The sequence below is a fragment of the Monosiga brevicollis genome, genomic scaffold, assembly GCF_000002865.3.
Source record: "Monosiga brevicollis MX1 MONBRscaffold_7 genomic scaffold, whole genome shotgun sequence".
In the NCBI taxonomy this organism is placed as follows: Eukaryota; class Choanoflagellata; order Craspedida; family Salpingoecidae; genus Monosiga; species Monosiga brevicollis.
In genome coordinates, this window is record NW_001865044.1 from 517,948 (window position 1) to 535,762 (window position 17,815).

General features: G+C 55.0%; 5 protein-coding genes across 5 annotated transcripts; 1 reads left to right on the plus strand and 4 right to left on the minus strand.

The window, feature by feature from the left end:
- Positions 1-188: 188 nt before the first annotated feature.
- Positions 189-3,703, minus strand: MONBRDRAFT_24562 (uncharacterized protein; the record flags this gene model as incomplete). The annotated part of the gene is made up of 14 exons (XM_001744987.1): positions 189-287; positions 423-514; positions 599-740; positions 979-1,085; positions 1,199-1,266; positions 1,350-1,410; positions 1,498-1,565; positions 1,654-1,779; positions 1,827-1,861; positions 1,987-2,100; positions 2,751-2,798; positions 2,934-3,030; positions 3,112-3,167; positions 3,377-3,703. 14 exons carry the CDS (start codon positions 3,701-3,703, stop codon positions 189-191), a joined length of 1,440 nt encoding a protein of 479 aa, XP_001745039.1.
- Positions 3,704-5,758: 2,055 nt separating this feature from the next.
- MONBRDRAFT_32006 (uncharacterized protein) lies at positions 5,759-8,397 on the plus strand (the record flags this gene model as incomplete). The annotated part of the gene is made up of 11 exons (XM_001744814.1): positions 5,759-5,854; positions 5,993-6,132; positions 6,276-6,361; positions 6,448-6,530; positions 6,617-6,722; positions 6,914-6,990; positions 7,091-7,193; positions 7,309-7,350; positions 7,508-7,839; positions 7,915-8,052; positions 8,142-8,397. The coding sequence occupies 11 exons, from the start codon at positions 5,759-5,761 to the stop codon at positions 8,220-8,222; spliced, it is 1,284 nt and encodes a 427-aa protein (XP_001744866.1). The 3' UTR covers positions 8,223-8,397.
- A 485-nt stretch (positions 8,398-8,882) lies between these two features.
- MONBRDRAFT_3283 (uncharacterized protein) lies at positions 8,883-9,333 on the minus strand (the record flags this gene model as incomplete). Its single annotated transcript, XM_001744988.1, has 2 exons — positions 8,883-8,957; positions 9,169-9,333. Coding segments are annotated over 2 exons (240 nt in total), but the record flags the coding sequence as incomplete, so codon positions are not given.
- Positions 9,317-11,802, minus strand: MONBRDRAFT_7390 (uncharacterized protein; the record flags this gene model as incomplete). The annotated part of the gene is made up of 4 exons (XM_001744989.1): positions 9,317-9,445; positions 9,707-10,702; positions 10,814-11,458; positions 11,572-11,802. The coding sequence occupies 4 exons, from the start codon at positions 11,800-11,802 to the stop codon at positions 9,317-9,319; spliced, it is 2,001 nt and encodes a 666-aa protein (XP_001745041.1).
- A 4,198-nt stretch (positions 11,803-16,000) lies between these two features.
- Positions 16,001-17,809, minus strand: MONBRDRAFT_32007 (uncharacterized protein). The gene is made up of 9 exons (XM_001744990.1): positions 17,723-17,809; positions 17,581-17,618; positions 17,256-17,385; positions 17,086-17,151; positions 16,810-16,929; positions 16,626-16,679; positions 16,423-16,514; positions 16,284-16,329; positions 16,001-16,183 (listed from the first exon to the last, which is right to left on the minus strand). Exons 1-9 carry the CDS (start codon positions 17,774-17,776, stop codon positions 16,109-16,111), a joined length of 675 nt encoding a protein of 224 aa, XP_001745042.1. The 5' UTR covers positions 17,777-17,809; the 3' UTR covers positions 16,001-16,108.
- Positions 17,810-17,815: the final 6 nt, after the last annotated feature.

Here is a 17,815-nt window from a genome sequence, read left to right on the forward strand (position 1 = left end):
GATGTGGCGGGAAACGACACTTCTCTAGTCAGGGTTTTATCGCCAGTTTGAATCACGAAAGCAAGGGAGGATTTTTCCCATCCCAAAAAAGAAAAAAAAAAAAAAAAAGAAGATGAAGAAATGGCATTGGACTTAATTGGGTGATTGATCAATTTCATACGCGTTGTATACTTGTCATCCGGCCCTACCTAGACGTGAGGGTGATACGGCATGCTCTGCTCAAAGCGCGTGTAGGTGCGCTTTTCCAGGGGCTGCTCTTTGAATTTCTGCAGTAGAATCTTCTCCCCCTATTCGCAGACATCAAGCAAGATAGCAGCGCACACGATCGGCATGAGGCAGTGCTGTGCCCTCCTGCACATCTCACACCATGCCACGCAAGCCATTCGGGCGTGTCCGCCCTCATGCATGAATTGACAACGGACCTCAATCACATTACAACCCCCGTGCCAGGTCAAAGGCTGGTATTGGCCTGCAGGGGCATCCCGGCGCTGCGTGTCAAACAAGACCGCTCGTCCTGTAACAGGCAGGTCTCCAAAACGTCAGTTGCACGTGTGCGCGGGAGGGTTTGCCGCACAGAGTAGGATGGCCATAAACTGACCGCGACGGGGCTCGATGGATACGCCGTACGCGCCCTGGCAGGCCTCCGACAGAAGATCGTTAAACTCATGGTCGTAGTGCACATCAAAGTCGACATGGCGCTGAAACCCCTGAAGTTCGCCGCCAAAATTGCTGGCAAGGCCCTGTTCAAAGTCAGCATGTCGCCGTGCCGCCGATCCAGCGCGTGGGGGTGAGCCACACAGTGGAAACACTGTGTGTCCGCCTGCCTCTACGTCGCTTAGGTACACAATGACGGTGCGGGCTCGATGCGGGCGCAGGTCGCTCTGGTGGGTGTCATGCAGATGCATACGCACGCACGCGCGCGCGATGAGCATGCACATTTTCAAAATTGCATCGCACTGCCAGCGTGTTCATGCGTACCTCGTGGTGAAGCCCCCAGGGTACGACGTGCCCCTGGCGTGGCATGCCGATCTTGGGACGCATCAACGCAATGGACAGGAGGTCCTCGTGTGGGTGAGGCTTGATACCTGCCAAAGTGGGGGGGGGCGGCGGCAACAAACCCAGGACGATGGGTAAACCTGGCGAAGCTGACAACTTGTTGAGCCAGGTTCAGTGGGCTATTGTTGTGCGTCTTGCCTACCTGTTGCGCGAGCGATACGAGCCTCGAGAGCATTCATCACCGAGTCCTGACGCACGAGCTGCTCCCAGCTATCCCATCCGAGCAGCGCGCCGTGAGAGGTGCGCTTGCGCGCGAGCAATCGGTGCGTTTTGGCAAGCTGGCACACACAAACCGGCCATAAAGCGTTCGGGGGACCATGAAATCAGGCCCGCCGGTAGATGAGGGCATCCAGCCTACGACGCGTAATGTGCCGTGTGCCGCAGTCCCGTTATTGCACCCGTGTGTGGGCTTGCCGGGCCCTGTATGGTCCTCAAACATACCTCCTGCTTGCGATACTAGCCGCAGAATGTGATCAATCTCTGCCTCGGTCACGAATCCATCCGCGATCCTGCGGTGCGCCGAGGAGGAGGCCGGACTTGAGAAGCTGTGTTGTTTGTGTCTCTTGCGGTGGCAGCGTCTGTGGTGATGTTGCTTACTGAATGCCGCACCGCTGATCCAGCAGGGTGAACGTCTCGTTGGGTGCCGTGAGCGAGTCCTGCAGCGTGTCGACGTGCAGTATCCATCCTAGGCCTAGACCAAGCACCAGGGTGACTACCGCCCATCTAGTTCATTCAGCAGGCCCGGGAGAATGAGAAGTGAAGCGGCAGACCTGCCCTCCTGAGTTATTTGGGTGTGGCGTCTCGACTGCGATAAAGTACATACAATGATAGATTGGAGTTGCACCAGCCTGTTGTCTGCGAGTGAAGCGTGCAATTTTTGAGTCCAAAATCGTGGGAGACTCGATCCATCGGTCGCTCCGCTCCGCTTACCTCTTGCCTGGCTGCACCATTGTCCCGTGTGCCCGTGCCGCTTGACCGTGATCGCTTGCGGTTTGCCATGGTCGTTGTACCGCGCTGCGATCGTATTCTGCAGTCTAATGGCATCTGACGTCAACGCGCCAGCAGCAAACAGCGGGCAGCGTCAACCGCCCACGTCCATGCATCACACGCCCATCGATTCTTCGGATCCTCAAAATCGTGGAAAAAAAAACTGCGGACGTGATCTATTGCTCTCCGTGCTGATATTCACTCAATGGACAACAGAGAGAGAAAGTAAGAGAAGAGACTTGATCGCTGCTTCGAACGTTTGATACTTCTCTGGTTTTCATGATAAGTCTGAGAGATGTACATTGAAAGAGTAGTAATATGCACTGTGCAAGTTGTTTGACACAAGCATAAGGCAACCACACGCGTGAGCATCGGTATGCGAGCACAGAGGAAACGCACCAAGCCACCAACACCCCATCCGAGCTGGCGGAAACACAGAGGCACGCATGCGAACATAAAAAATTAATCGAAAATCAATCGAAAATTAAGGAGAAATTACTGGGTTGATATTGCACGACTCAATTATGGCGCTTTATGGCTCACACGGACAGGAGCGGCGTGGCACACGCACCCAAACCCCAATCTAGATTCCATGGCAAGGAGCATTTACGAGTGCATCATAGCGTGCCTGGCTGCCAGTCGCGGTTCGATGCCGTGCTGGCTACCACCACTTCAAACCGGTCTTTGCCTACGAGTCGCAGACCGACCGAGGCAGGCAGATGGTGTTCAACGGCAAACGCCGCCGTAGATTCCAGCTGCAAAGGGAGTGACGAGGGGCAAAGTCAGGAGCAGGCAATGAGGCGGAAGCTCATCGATTTGGCTCAAGGGCCAAGCATCTGCGTTCGTTGTCTGGGCCAGCAGCACGCGCACGCGTCTCTTGTCCTACAGACCTTGACGAGTCGACAGGAGTCACAAGCCCAGCGATGTTGCCGAACACGCTTGCTGACGACGTCACCCGCACAGCGATAGTGGTAAACACTGGCGCAGCTGTGCAACATCAAGTCAGAGGGAACGAACAATGAGTTCGCTGCAAAGCCACGCGCAGCAGAAGCTAAAAGCTCGACATACCGAGCACAGGTGACAGTCGGGCCGGCCTTGGGCTCCCCGCACGCCGCGCAATTCACCTATGCACAAGCAACACAAACACGATGAGTCCAAGAACCAAGGCAACGTAGAAAACCGGCAACAAGAAGCACCATCATCACGAACAATCACACAATAAACAAGAGAAGCCAGGTCAAGAGACGGGGAAGGACGCAGCCGAGGCAGTCACCAGCAACCCGTAGACAAGGCACGCAATCAGACAGAAGCCGGGCCCGAGGCGACACCGCACCGAAGAGTCATCGCCCGATTCCAATGAATCATCAATCGGAACAGCAACAAGTTTGGGCACCTTGCACGGGTGCTTGGTTGTGTTCGAAGGTCTTCGTGGTGTCTCCAGCGCCGGGGGATGTGGTCGGGTGCGCCTGCTGACAGGCTCGAATCGTTCAGGTTGAGCCGTCGCATCAGGTATAGAGACATCGACAGGTTGGATGGCAGGAGCAGCGATGGTTGTGACGAGCGCCTCAATGCGAGCGGCGGGATTGCCAAATGGCAGGTCCTCTTGGGCAGGAGAAGGCGGGGAAGAGTCAGAGTCGGGGCTGTCAATGATGGCATGCATGGGACTCGAGGGTTCTTCTTGAAGATGGAGATCAGACGGAAGGCACGCGGACGGTGAAGCTTGCAGGGTAGTCACTTGCTCGGCACAGCCAACTGGCTGCTCAACCGGAAGCCACAAATCCGGAGAGCACGTGGTCTCATGAATAGTTCGTGCGAATTCATCGGTAAACACGTGCCCACACCCTTGGATCTGATGACTGACCAGAGGCACGATGCAGCATGAGTGAGAGCCTGACGGCTCGGAAAACCAAAAACAAGACAAACAGCCATAAAACAGGCCCAAAAATTGTGATGAACACCGGCGTTAGGACCCGCACCAGCAAGGAGAAATGTCCTTGTCCACGGGAGACAAGGTGTGGTCGTTGCACAAGTGGGTTGCCACCTGGAGTGTGGTACATTACAGGACGGAATGAGAGGCGATTTGAGAATGGGGCAAAAAGAAAAAAAAACAAAAACGGGGATGTGAAGAAACGCAAGGTATGCTCACGTGGCAGAGGCAAAGGAAAACGTACATTAGCTGAGCTGATGCGAGTTTTGCAGCTGTTCAAGGGGCACTTGGCAAGGCTGTCATTATCCGGACCATGCTTGACATGGGTCTGTACGATATGATGCACCAGGGCACGGTGCGAGTCCAGCATGGTGGTGCAATGTCGAACGCTGCATCAAAAAACAAGCAAAGTTCAGGCGTCAGACAGCAACCATCGTATCAGAGGCTGGCTCGGGTCTTTCACCCGAGAGGCATGTGCACGAATGAGACCGAAGTGAGTTGAACGCACGGGCAGGTCCAAACAGGAACGGTGTCGATGATGATCCACGACTGTCCCCCGATGACTTCTCGCCGGCCCGCAGACGAGGCGGGGTGAAGAGCATCGGCCCCCTTTTCTTCAACCTCATCGCTCGCCAGCTGGGATGGAGAGAAGGGTGCTGCATCAACATCGACCTAAAGGTGGCGGACAGTGCCGACAGGCCGGGTGAGAAGTCGTCGAATCTCACGAGGTTGGCACCAGCCGAGCTTGTTTCAATATTTTGCAGGCCTTCCTCAAGCCTCTCAAGCCAAGAGCATCTTATCAGGGAGGAGGGGGGGGAGAAGGGTTTACACCAGTTTTCTCAGTTACCTCGAGGCCTTGCTCAAGGGCAGCCCAGACGGCATCCATGAGCTCGCACCGCTCGCGCCGTGCGTCAGCCGAAAGGCGACACACTAGACCCACAGAAGAGATGAGAGATCCATCGCCGCGGCAGCCGGCATCGACCCCACAAACACTTACATGGTCTCGCCGGCATTGCGCTAGCTTCTCCCCCCTTTTTCCTTCTTCTTCCCTCGTCCTACACAGCCAGCGACCCGCCTCTGGAACAGCCTCAACCGACAAACCCGCCCCCCCCCCTGCCTCACCACCGCAGCGCCCTCCTGGTTTTTGCAACGGCTCAAAATGCTGACATTCAATACGGCAGCACACGAACCCAGTGACCTATGCAAAATGGATTGGCTGCAAGCGGGTGTGATAATGAACTTTGTGCGTGTGTGTGTGTGTGTCTCTCTCTCTGGATTACCCTTGTGATCCACGTGTACTGTAACCCACAACCGTGCCTCCTCTCTGACTTTATCCGGAGTGGCTGCACTTGTTTTTCTCTCTCTCTCTCTCTGTTTTGTTGTTGTTGTTGTTGTTGTTGTGCTCGCCTCTCTCTCTCTCTCTCTCTCTCTCTCTCGCTCTCTCGTCTGTGTGTGTGTGTGTGTGTGAGTGAGTGAGTGTGTGTGCTTTGGTCGCCGTCCATCTCCGGGGTCTCTTCTCCTTGGGCCTTGGGTGCCTTGGGGGGTGTGTTGGGGTTGCCGCAAGATACCAACGCTACGTGCTGGTGAGTCAGAGTGTGAGCGGGTCGTTGGTAAGTTTTGATCGATCTCGGCGCACCTTGTCGCAAAGTCAGCAGCGAGTACATGGGTACACGATGACCGGGCCCTCGATGATCCCGCTCGTCTCCCACGTTCGCCTCGTTCTTACTCCACCGCATGTCTCCTTGGACCCTCCTTTTCAAGGCAGCAGTTTGAATCGTCACCGCCATCATGCCCTTTGGTCGCAAGAGCACCAAGGTGAAAAAGGACAAGGGCAAGAAGAAGAAGGGTGCTGTCGAGCGCGGCGATTTCATGAGCGAACCCACCGTACGAACTGCAGCCGGCGCCCCTCCCCTTCCCTGCCGCTTGCGTTATTTGCTGTGCTCAGAGTACGTTGGGACTCAACCATTGGCTCTACTGTGATCAACTCTTTTGGGTTCTCGTTTCGATTATCATCTGGGCTAGGGTGGATGGCTTCATGATCAGCAAGCTCTGAACTTTGGCAAGGGTATCTTCTACTCCTATCCCGTCCGCTATGTGGGCTCGATCCAAGTGGTTCAGTCCCTTCGCTCCCTATCCACCCCGGAGAAAACTGCCATCTGCCGGTTTGTACAATGTCACGATCAAGTGCTTTGATCTTTCTTTTTTCTTGGGGGGCGGGGGCGGGGGGCGTTGAGCGAGACAATTTGATCAAGAACCCTGTTGATCTTCCGCGCCACTTCACCCGTACAATGTCCTGAAAACGCAGAGAGGCTATCAATCGCACGGGTGAAGCCGCCAAGCTCATCAAGGTCAAGCGCAAAGCCCCACCCCGTGCCAAGGAGTTCCTCGCAGGTACGGTCGGCCATTCGCTTTGTGCGTGGGTACCACAACGCCTCATTCAGACTGATGCCCACTGTGATCCCAACCCAACCGCGTAGACACACCGTTCTTGAAGGTCCTGGACCTTAAAATCAACATCTCTGCCAAGGGCATCGTCACTACCTCAATTCCCAAACGCGAGGTACGCACCTTGGCTAAAACCCCATGCTCAGCTTAATTCTGTGCCCATGTCCCGAGGCGCACCCACTGATCCAACTCCATGGGTAGATCTTGGCCAATGATCCCATCGCAAAGATCAGCTTTGCTGCTGGTGGTGTTGACAAGAGCTACTTTTGGTTTACCTACGTGGCCAAAGATCGACGCGACAATCGCTGTACGTGATTGTCTACCTTAGCCCTTGGCACTTGCATTTTGCCTGCCAACAAGACTGCTTGATTGAGTAGCTTCGGGGGCAGGGTGGTTGGGCACCACGATGGTCATGGCTTGCTGACAAGAGTGTGGTGATTCTGGTTGATATGACTTTTTTTTTTGAAAAAAACAAAAAAAAAACCTCTGCACACACAGATTGCCACGTCTTTGACGGGGGTGCTCTTGCTGATGATATCTTAGCCACGCTTGGCCAAGTTTTTTCGCTTTTGGCGGTTAGTCTCAATGCACAAGCCCACTTACTACGTGACCTACCTTAACCTAATCACTCGCCATGTGCCAATCATCAACGCTTGGGCAACCTGTAAATCGCAGACCAACAACTTGCCCGTCAAGTCGGCACCGCCCTTGCCCCCCAATCACCCTTCTTTGCTGCAAGGAGCTGCTGCGCTGGCCGCGGCGCCCAAAATGCCGGAAGGTAAGGCACAGCTCATCGCAGCATCCACCGCATGGCTATGATTAGCAGCATGGTGCCCAGGCATCCGGTTCACTCATGTGTGCATGCATGTATTGTCTTTCTTTCGGCGGCTCAGGGGAAGGTGTGAACATGGTGATTGCTCAAGAAATTCTCCAGTGTGAGTGGTTATGACCTGCCAATAGTCATACGTCAAATATCAAAGCTCATGGATATCATCTTTGGCTTTTCCATGCCGCGTGTCCTTTGTACCCACTGATGCCATGTTGTCGACACTCCGGCCCTTTCCTTGGCTCGGTTTGTTCTGATCTGTCCAGACGGCGACGATGAAGAAAACTACGAAGGAATCGAGGATACGGGTGCGGTGAATCCTCTCATGCAGCAGGAGCTGGCCGCCTCTGGAGAAGCAGCGCCAGCCGCCAAACCTTTGGAGAACTATGAAGAACTCGACGAAGATGCCGGAGCTTTGTCTTATGGTGACATGGCACCCATTTCACAACCGCACGTGGTCCCTCGCGAACGCACGGCGTCCCAGCCTGCCATCGCCGGCAAGCGCTCGGCACCGCCGCCACCCACCCAGCAGCCCATGGACGAGTACACGGAAATGAGTGATGCCATTGAGGAAACCGCCTATGGAGGCGCCATCGACGTAAGGATTTATATCTGAGACGTGCATGCTGTTGCGCTTGCTGCCGCGTGCTCACCTCTTGTGTGCGCCTCGTAGCTCTACGAGCACCTGCAAGGCCCCGCCACAAGCAACGGCGAAAGTCTGGCCAACTTTCTCAACGTCAAGGCCTTTTCGCGCAACATTTACGGTGATGATGACGAAGACGCCTCGGACGCCATTTATGGCGATGGCACGGTGCGTCTGGCAGATGGCCCTTCTCAGTTTTTTTTTTTTGTGAGCGCTGCTCATACTCAAGGATATCGGACGCTTTTATTTCTTTATAGGTGGGCTGGTCCTACTTGGATGTCAAGCCTGAAGCGGATGATACCTATGGAACTCTGGCGGACTTTGCCTCGGGTCTGTAGGCCAACTTCTAGTTTGCTCGCTCCCGTTCTACCACCTCAATGACTGCCCACCCTACTCTTTTGTCATTTTGTTGTTGTGTAAATTCCCCTTCTTTTCCGAGTCTTGTTGGCCCAGGCCGTGCTGTTTGCTGATGGTTTAATCGTCTTGTGATAAAAGAGTCCAAATTGTGCTATCAAATGAGGTGTCTTGCCGTTCCAGAAGGGCTTTGGAGCAAACCGCCAGCAGCCCACGAACATGACAGGCAAAAAGATGCTTGCCGAGCACAACAACGGCAAGCAGTTGACGAATACACGAGTCGGATACATAACCAAACAAAACGAGAGATCCCAATGTTTCCAGTACGGGTGTAAGGGAAAGACAGCCAGCAGGTGTGGTCAGCAAACAAAAAGCTCTGAAAGTGGTACCACCTGTGCTGCTGTGTTCAAAAAACAAAACAAAAGAAACAAAACAAAACAGGAAGAGAAAAACAACACAAAACCAAAAGCGAGGCAGAATTCTTTGGTCACGGAGGCAAGACGAATCTTGGCTCCAGCCTCGGCGGAAAGACACGCCGTCTGACAGGTCTCTCGTCCGGCAGGTTGTGAAGCGTGCGAGGCGTGGAAGTAGCGGGGTCCAAGGTCGCTTGTGACTCAAGCTTCCGAGTCTTCGATGCCCGATGGATCACGTTGAATCCATTTTGTCTTGTGTTGCTCGCGGCCAAAGCCTTCATCGTAATTGCCCTTTGACTTGAAGAGCTGATGATGGCGAGCATAAGGCATGATGGTGGCGATGACGTGAGGAAATGCGGGCACAAAAGGAGCAGGGCATGACAGAACCACAACCGAACACACAACCGAACACACAACCGAACACACAGACACACACACAAACACACACACGAGAACGATGAGAAGCTGCAAATCAGGAGCGAGATGCCCTTAAACTCTTCAAAACGACGCCACACACCTGCTTAAAGTGCGGCTTGCAGTACAAAGCACCGGCCAATGCGGCAAAGCCACCCAGGCTGACGGCTTTGTTGCAGACAGAGCAGCGGAAGCAATTCTTATGGTAAATCTTGCCATCAGCCTCAAGTTTCTCCATGGCATACACTGCCTTATCGCAAACGGCACAGATTTGTCGTTGTGGCGGTTTCCAGCCCGTCTTGCGAGTTGGCGTTGAGGCAGAGCGATCGCGGATTCCAACACTCGCGGCTGAAGGGCACCACAATCCCGATGAGCGCAATCTGTCAAGGGGGGTGCCAGATCGTCCTTCGCCAGGAAAACTTGACAAGGACAGGTGCGCAGAAACCAACCGGTGTTGGGGTCTTCATCAGTGCTTGACTCGCCCGGCATCTGGAAGCGCTTCAAAAAGTCGGACGGCTTGACGTTTTCCCCAATTCTGGACAATGAAAGCAGAAGCAATAATTTGATCAGGCAACGCTTGCACTGTAGCTCGAAAGAAGTCTGTTCGCGGAGCACGGCAATTTTGGCAGGCGCACGCTTACTCGTGGTTGGAAGACAACGAGGACTTTGGCGTCGTTGGCTTGACCATCATCTGTCAAAGGTTGGAAAAGGCAGCGTAGGGTGAGGCGTGTTTGCTTGTTTTTTGAGAAGAGACTCTTGGTCGCCTTTCCCCGCATCCTTGCATCCTTGATTCTGTACAGCCTGGGGCCGACGTATTCACCCAAACGTACCGACATGGGCCGATTGCGGCGCAAGCCCGAAGCCTTTGGTCGCAGGCTGCTCTCGGGTGCTTCGGCCGATTTGACAATTTTGGGCTCAGCGTCTGCATCTTCAGCCAACTCGGGCGGCGGTGATGCTGTCTTGCGCTCGGGTGGCGGGGTACTGAAGGTGACTTGCTGCTTACGTTGCACACCGGGCGAGCCAGGTGCCGCCTGTGGGGAGGGTGAGGCCTCACCCTGCTGACGACGAATCATGTCCGAGGGCTTGAGGTTGCGGGCTTCGTCTTCTTGCTCCTCCACGACCGCTGGCTGAGCTGACTGGGCCGATTCGCGTGGTTGACGGCGCCGCAAAGAGGCTCGAGCAAAGGCAATGGGGTTGACCTCTTCTTCGGGTTTCTCGACCGGTTTGGCGGGGGGTTTGCGTGCCGTTGCGCGCAAACGCGTGAACAAGCCGGGCTTGGAAGTTGATGCACCATTGTCTTCGGTCACCTCTCCCTTGGAAATCTTCTTCGGCTCGTCCTTGGAGGATTCTTCAGGTGCTTCCTTCTGGGCCTGCTTCTTGGGCTCTTCTTTGGTCAACTTGGACTCTGCTTTGGCCTTGGCTTTGGGTGGAGCCGGGGCCGCTGCACGGTGCTCGGCGGCCTCCACCTTTTCGTGCAGCTCAAGTTCTGCGGCTCGATTCAAAGCGGCCTTGAGCTGTGCCTGTAGGGCTTCGGTCTCTTGCGTGTGTTTGGCCTGCTGATCAGCCAGTTCATCCTGTAGCCGGCGAATATCTTCGTCACCGTTGTCACTTGCCGGATTGGCAGTCTGTTCCGCCAACTGGCGACCCAACCAAGATGCAAAGTGGGGTGCGCGAAGGTTAAGAGGCGACGATTAGACGACAAACCTCAAGGCCACGAACCAAACCTGTGTCCATGCATACAAGCTTACCTGTGCTTCGAGGGCCGTGCACTTGATCTGCAGAGCCTCATGGTCCTCTTGTAACATTTCATAGCTCTCTTGCAGGGAGGCGAGGGCATCTTGGGCGTCGCTGTCGGCACTGGGAGCGGGGGCAGAGGCGGCACTGGTAGAGGCCGCAGCCAGATCTTGCTTGAGACGTTCGACTTCTTGGGTCAGGGCCTCCACCTGCTCTTCAGCCTTGAGCTTGCCCTTTTTGTTGGCTTTGGCTAGTTTTTCAAACTTGGCACTTTGAAGCTCAAGCTCTTTAATGCGTAGGTCTGCGTGCGACTCGTGCTGAGCCTTTTTGAGGATTTCAATGGCCTCCTTGGCTTGCTCCAGCTGGGACTTGGTGGCTTGAAGTTCATCTTGAAGTTTCTCACGCTCCTTGTCGCCAGATGAACTGCCCTCACTCGCAACAGCGGCTTGGGCCAGAAGCTCATCTCGCTCCTCCTGTGCTGCCTTGAGCTTGGACGTTGCTTCATTCTTGTCGGCTTGCAGCTGATCGATTTGCGCTTGCATCTGCTCCTTGGCATCTCGTAGCTCGGCCAGCTGACCGTTGAGCTCCTGCACCTCAGCAACCAGCTCCTTAGTGCGCGCATCTACTGTATTACCCTCCGCTTCAGTTTCAGAGTCGTCCTGAAAAGGATTGTGCACCTGTTTCTTGACCCTGGTCCGCGCAGCAAAGAGGTTGCCGGCCTCCTCCTATCGTGCATCGGGGAGAGGACGGTGTGAATGAGTGACATTGATACCATAACTCGTCGCATGGATGACCTGGTCGAAGCGAGCTCAGTGTAGCATACATCGTGATCATGGGCATCATCAGCTAGAAAGGGATTGAATGATCCCCGGCGCCCTGATGGCAGCCACCACAGCGGCGACGATGAGAATCCAGTCTCAATCATAGAAAAAACAGTGAGAGACGAGGGCGGTACGGACACGAGACGAGGCGTACCAGGAGCGGTCGTGGCCTTGGTGGCCATGATGCATTCAGGTCAAGTTGCAGGGGCATGCACAGACAGGGATAGGTGTGCTTTCTTTTGCCGGATCCGGTCCCAGCCGTCAACCCGTAGTGCTGCACTGCCGTCGGGACCCACAAACCAAAAAACGAAGAAGGTTCACTGATGAGCGTAACAAAACAAACCAGTGCATTCGCTTGTTTTCTGCAGAACCACTGTCCTGAGTGCTCTCTCTTCCCCACGGGTAATCTACCAAAGCTCTTGCTTAAGCAAGTGTGTATCTGATGCGTTTAGGTGCGTGCGCAAAGGCTCTTCCTGCTCGCCGTCCCGCTGCCAGTCCGCGCGACTTTAGCGATCGCGCGTGCGAGAGAAGAGAGAGAGAGAGAGAGACAGAGAGAGAGAGACAGAGAGAGAGAGAGAGAGAGAGAGAGACAGAGAGAGAGAGAGAGAGAGAGAGAGAGAGAGAGAGAGAGAGAGAGAGAGAGAGAGAGAGAGAGAGACAGACACACCTCTTGAACAAAAAAAAAGGGAAAAAAAATGTTGGAACAACACCACAACAACAACAACAAAAGATGTTGGAAAACAAAAAGCTTTATAAAGGCAGCAACAATGTTAGCCAGTGCTACAACAATGTACATGCAGGCGTGCACTAGAACTGCTAAAACCACAACAGTCGCGACATCTAGTAGTCGCAAGGAGGAGGAACAATCATCGGATCAATGTGGTGTGGCGAGCACGCCAAGTCGCAAGCAGGAGGACGGACGACTTCTTGGTTGGATGGATGTGCCATCGCCGGTCAGAGTTGAGTGGCTTGTAACTTCACGAGTCAATTTGGTCATCTGAACAGATCAAAGGTCAGGCGCAGCCCGTGGACACCACACCAACTAGCGGGGGTGACACTTGAATAGCTCTCTCAACTCCATCTCATGGCGAGAGATCGGAGGAGAGTATCAAGGCATAAAATCATCACTTATTGAGTTGTTTAAAAAATAAAACGGAAAAGGAACGAAAACAAGCAGAGAAGGTGGGGGTGGATGGATCCTCGAGGGTCCATTTGCCTTTAGCCCAGACCCTCCAATTCATCATCTGCTTGAGTTTGGACAATGTGTCGGCGACGGTGGCGCGAGTTCTTGGTCGGCACCGGCTTGGGGGAGGACGGGGCATCCAAAGGTGAGGCCGGCGCGGCTTCTTCCTCCTCTTCCACCACCTGAGCGGTTCGGCGGCAATCGCGGCAGGCAGCGGCATCTGCTGCCGTGCGCTGAATCCACGGCTTTGCATTTTCTGAACGAATACTGCTGGCGGCGACGGGCGTAGACCAGGCGGGCGACTCGTCCGAGGTGAGCGGGCTTGCCCCCGAAGGCGGCGAGGTTGTGGGCGAGAAGGTCTGCATGTTAATGCCCGTGAGGAGGTCATCAATACGAGGCAGACGGTTGTTGCCATTGGCCGAGGATGAGCCCGAGTTTGAGGGAATGGCATCAGCCGACGTGTCGTAGGATGGGTAGCACACGTCGTCATCGGGCGATAGCTGGGCCAAATGTGTTCCCGAGCCATGCGGAGGCGAGCCCGTGCGGTATAGGTTGTGCATGCTTGAGCTGGTCGAGACAGAATGCGACGAGAGGCTGGGAGAGCTGCTGCGTCCCGAGGGATAGAGGTTGCGCAGAGCGGGCAGCGGCTCGGACGTCACAGCAACCCGGGCAATCGCCTCGCAGAGATCATCCAGGACGGGAAAGTCGCCAAAGTGCTGTTGACGATGCTCCAGCACAATCTCGCCGCCCTGACCCACCACAAAGGTAGCACCAAGCTGCATGCCATCGTCGTCGCGAAAGTCGCCCAAGGGCACGTCTTTGGCAATTTTCAATGAACGCGCTACACGCCGATCGGTGAGAAGCGCTGCCATGCCACGAAACTATAATAGCACAACAAGACAAGCATGGTCATCAATGAGGGGGCGGGGGCGGTGCAAGACGATGGGCGCGGGCGAGTTTAGACGGGAAGGGGAAAGGAGGGGAAGGAAGACCCGGAGCGAGCGGGGCCCAAGGTCGCGAGTGGACGTACAAAGCCAAGGTTGGGCAGTCCAAGCTTGCGGTAAGAAGCCCGGGTAAGGTCGACGTAGATATCACCGTCAAAGAAGCGACCATCCACAAAGGCTTGGAGTCCATAGGCTTCGTAGCCCACGGCTACCAGGCGCACGCCGGCGGCGTCGGCGAGGGGTTTGAGGCGGCTCAGCTGGAGAGCACCCCAACGACAAAGGCGGCAGCCAAAACGGCGGAAGAAGCCCACAATGACAGGGCCATCTTGCCACAAGGATTCAAAGTCGACGTAGTCGCCCGAGATGACGTCTTGCACTTGCAAACTGCCAATGGAGGACAACGAGCCGTTTTCAGTGCCCTCCACAGTGGGCGGGCTCATGGCGGGTTTGTCTGAGCGGGCAGGGTCCGTTTGTTTGTTGCGTTGTTGGTGATCAGAGTAGATCCAGCTCGCCAGCGGGCCTGCTTCGGACAGGTCGGTGCCCGAGTAGTGGTGGCTGTCAAAGGCACTCTGGCGAAGTTGTTCACGATACGGAAACGACTCGAAATCTTCAGCGTCGTCGTCGTTGTCCTGGCTGGTGAGTTGATGACGGCGTCCGGGTCGACCAGGCGCGATGGAGCCCCCCGTCGAGCTCGGGGAAAGACAAACGCTACTGCCACAAGCGTCGCTATCGCAGCAGCTGCTACCGTCAATGTCGCGAGCACGGGATTGGTTGCCTGCGGCTGCGATGAGTCCCGGAAAGACAGTTACGTCAGGGTCTGAGTCGACAACGTCAGAGGGAGTCTTGGCCAGCGGTGAGCTGGGGGAGGTGGGGCCGGGAGTAAAGGCCGTGCGGAGAAGCGATCGTTGAAGCAAATGCACAGCCCCGCGGGAGGCGGAGGCATGCACAGAGGCCCGAGACAAGACGTCTGGTGGCCGCGACAAGCTAGCAGGACGTGGCTTGGTGGTGGTAGTGGCGGGCACCGACATGGAAGCCGTCGGAGCAAAAGTTTGGTGGGATGGAGAGTCTTCTGGAGGGCCCGCAAGGTTTGAAGATGTGATCGAGAAGCTTGGAAAAGTTCTCCTCGGGGATTCCCGAACGGCAGCGAGGTGGGACGAGGCTGCCTGGTTGTGGCCGGCAAATGCCGCCATGTTCGAGAGTCGTGTGGCGAGTTTCAATCAGGAACCGTGCACGATCGAGAGAGAGAGAGAGAGAGTGTGTGTGTGTGTGGGAGGGGGATCAAGGGAGTGTGCATGGGTTGTGGGGGGGGAGCGAATGATATCATCAAGTGGGGCTGGGCAAGGGTTTGCCTGTGGGGAGTCTTCGTGTCTTTTCAAGTTGTCGGGTCCAAGAAGTTTTTCAGACCGAGTGTTGCAAGAATCTGCCCATGTTCCTTTTCTTCTTCTTCTTCTTCCTTGCATGTGTGTGTGTGTGTGTGTGTGTGTGTGTGTGTGTGTGATGATGAGCACTGTTAGGGAGAAGGGACAAAAGGAATGACAAGCACACTCTGACGCACTGCGAACACATGAAAGAAACTTGGCAAGGGATGACAAGATGTGGAGCGGGAGAGTGTTCAGGAGCTGCAAATCTGGCCATCGGACGTTGGCATGAGACGAGATGGGATGCTTATCGCAGGGGTCGCAAGACCGCAATGACATCATCATTGCGGTCGGTTGTGCCCACCCCATCGTTATTAAATTGAACCTTCTGGTGGAGTTGGACTGATAATTCTGATTAATCATTCATCGTTGATGCTACCTTGGTGCCGTCGGCACATCACCAGAATCTCGGTACGCATGCCCATGGCGCACTGCCCTTTTCTGTCCCTGCCTTGACCCTGGTCTTTCGTTGGAAAGGGACACCAAGATCAAGCTTAAGTCGTTTGGGCGTTCATGAAACAGTTTAGGAAGACTCTTGAAGCATGGTGCTATTGAGCTTGCTGACAAAAATGAGCTCCAAAGTGGAACACAGTGTCAAGATTGTTCGTGACGATACTTGCAACACGTCATTTTGAATTGTTTTAACAGGGTTTTTACCAAGGATGCCTCTTTGCTGTCATAATGACACCTGTCATCCACCTGTCAATCTGACATATGAGGTCAAGGATGCTTGGACCACATCACAAGACCGAACAAGATATTGTTCTCACCTCCAAGAGCGAGCTCAGGGAGGGAAAGCGGGCAGCGCTTCAGGCGGCATTTCAGGCGAGAGAATGACAACCTCACTGGTCAATTATTGATTACAACAATACCACAAACAACAATGACACGTCCTGCTTGTCGCGACTACAGCCGAGCAAACACACGCGTTGGTTCAGCGCCTCTAGTTATCCCAAATTTGCCGCTTGTACGCATCATACGCCATGTCAAAGTCCATGAGCGCTTCACGGATTTGCTCCTGCACCAAACCAGCCGCATCGGGCGCCCGAGTGAGCATGACAACCTTTAGGGGACTCCCTGAAGAAGCGTCCGACGCAACGAGACCCAAGCCCACATACCGGGCTAAGGGCATCAGTGGCTTTCATGGCGCTCAGTACCTCCAACCTGGTGCAGGAAGGCAGTTCAGCTTGAACGGGCATGCAAATCGCAACGACTAAAGCCTCGCTGCTCCAGGAACGGCATGGCGCGACGACATACCACTTGAGAACATTGCGTTTGGAGATGTGATCCGGCGACAAGTCATCCAGCTTGTTGAGCTGATCCATCAGCCCAGACACCTCATTGTGCAGCTATCCAGCACATAAAGACCCGGGTTCTGAGGCAAGAGCCAGACCAGCACGGGCCCGAGACAGCCAGCGAAGGAGAAGGCGGCAGCGAACAGCCGGGACAAAGCAGGCTACCTTGTCCACATCGCCAATATCCATGGAAAAGGTATCTGTGATGCTAATGAAATGCTGGTGGCCCCCGCAACCCATGGTGGATTTGAATGAGGCATGTGAAGCCGGAAAAGCTGGAAGATGTCTTTGCGCGGGTGCTGAACAAGCGCTTGGCTCGAAGACGAAATGTAAAAGGAAACAAGAATACCTCGGTGGCGGCCATAACGTGTCGACTGCGCTTGACATGGTCTGCTGAAGGTCCACTGCCAAATTCTGTTGTGGCTGGCACGCCGACTCGAATGCGTTGCAAAGCGGCGGGACATTCCAACTTTGACAGCCACAGCCACCCACGCCCAAATGCCAAACAAATGAGCCGAGCCCGTGCAGGATTTGAGAGCCTGCCTAGGTTTTTTTTGCTTTTGCTTTTGCTTTTTTTTTTCCCCCATGAGCGCGATGCCGCAGGCCCTTGAGGACCCAAACTTACTCGGTATGTTGCAGCAAAGGCCGGAATGTCATTGGCCACATCCGAGGGCAGTAGATTGCGGCAGGCCTATGCAGCATCCGCCGATTCCAACACATCAGGAAACGTTGCGCCCGCGGTCCAAGACGGCGTGACGCGGCCATGGTACATCAGCTCAGTGACTCGTCACGAACCTTGAAGCGCGTGAGAAGCTTTTTGCACGTCTCGGTGTACTCAGCCTCGCCGATGTTGTCATGTACGTAGGCGCGTTCAATATGTTCCAGCGTGAGTAAGATTTCATAAACAGCCGCCAGATTGTCGAATCTACGCGCGCAAGTTGGCAGTGTTGTGAGCGTGCGCACAAGCTCCTGGATCGACTGGCAGGGCGCGCCCCGGTCACCGCCCCGTGCACACACGCGCGCCATCCACGTTCGGCACGCATCTTGGTTTCACGTTGTGTGGGGCGAGTCTTCACGCTCAGAGGTAACCAGCAAGATCTGGCCAGGGGCCGCCACTCACTTTTCTCGTTCCGCCGAGCTACGACACAGCTTCACCTCCTGTCACAAAGCCATGGTCGCGAAAGCGTGGGGATATGAGGTTGTGAACCAGGGATTGATGGATGACGGCGCATGCTCGCCAGAAACCCTGGCGTCTACCTCACCTGAAGCAGATGTTCGGGGATGGGCTGCTGCTGGCTTGCAAACCCGGCCGCCATGTTTGCAGGGCCCGGGCTGGGAATGTGTTTTCAAGGGCC

Coding starts and splice junctions, on each gene's coding strand:
- MONBRDRAFT_32007 (XM_001744990.1), bottom strand. CDS start 17,776: ATGGCGGCCGGGTTTGCAAGCCAGCAGCAGCCCATCCCCGAACATCTG. Junction 16,930..17,085: donor CCTTTGCTGCAACATACCGA/GTAAGTTTGGGT, acceptor TGGCTGTCAAAG/TTGGAATGTCCCGCCGCTTT. Junction 16,330..16,422: donor AAACGCAATGTTCTCAAGTG/GTATGTCGTCGC, acceptor TTCCTGCACCAG/GTTGGAGGTACTGAGCGCCA.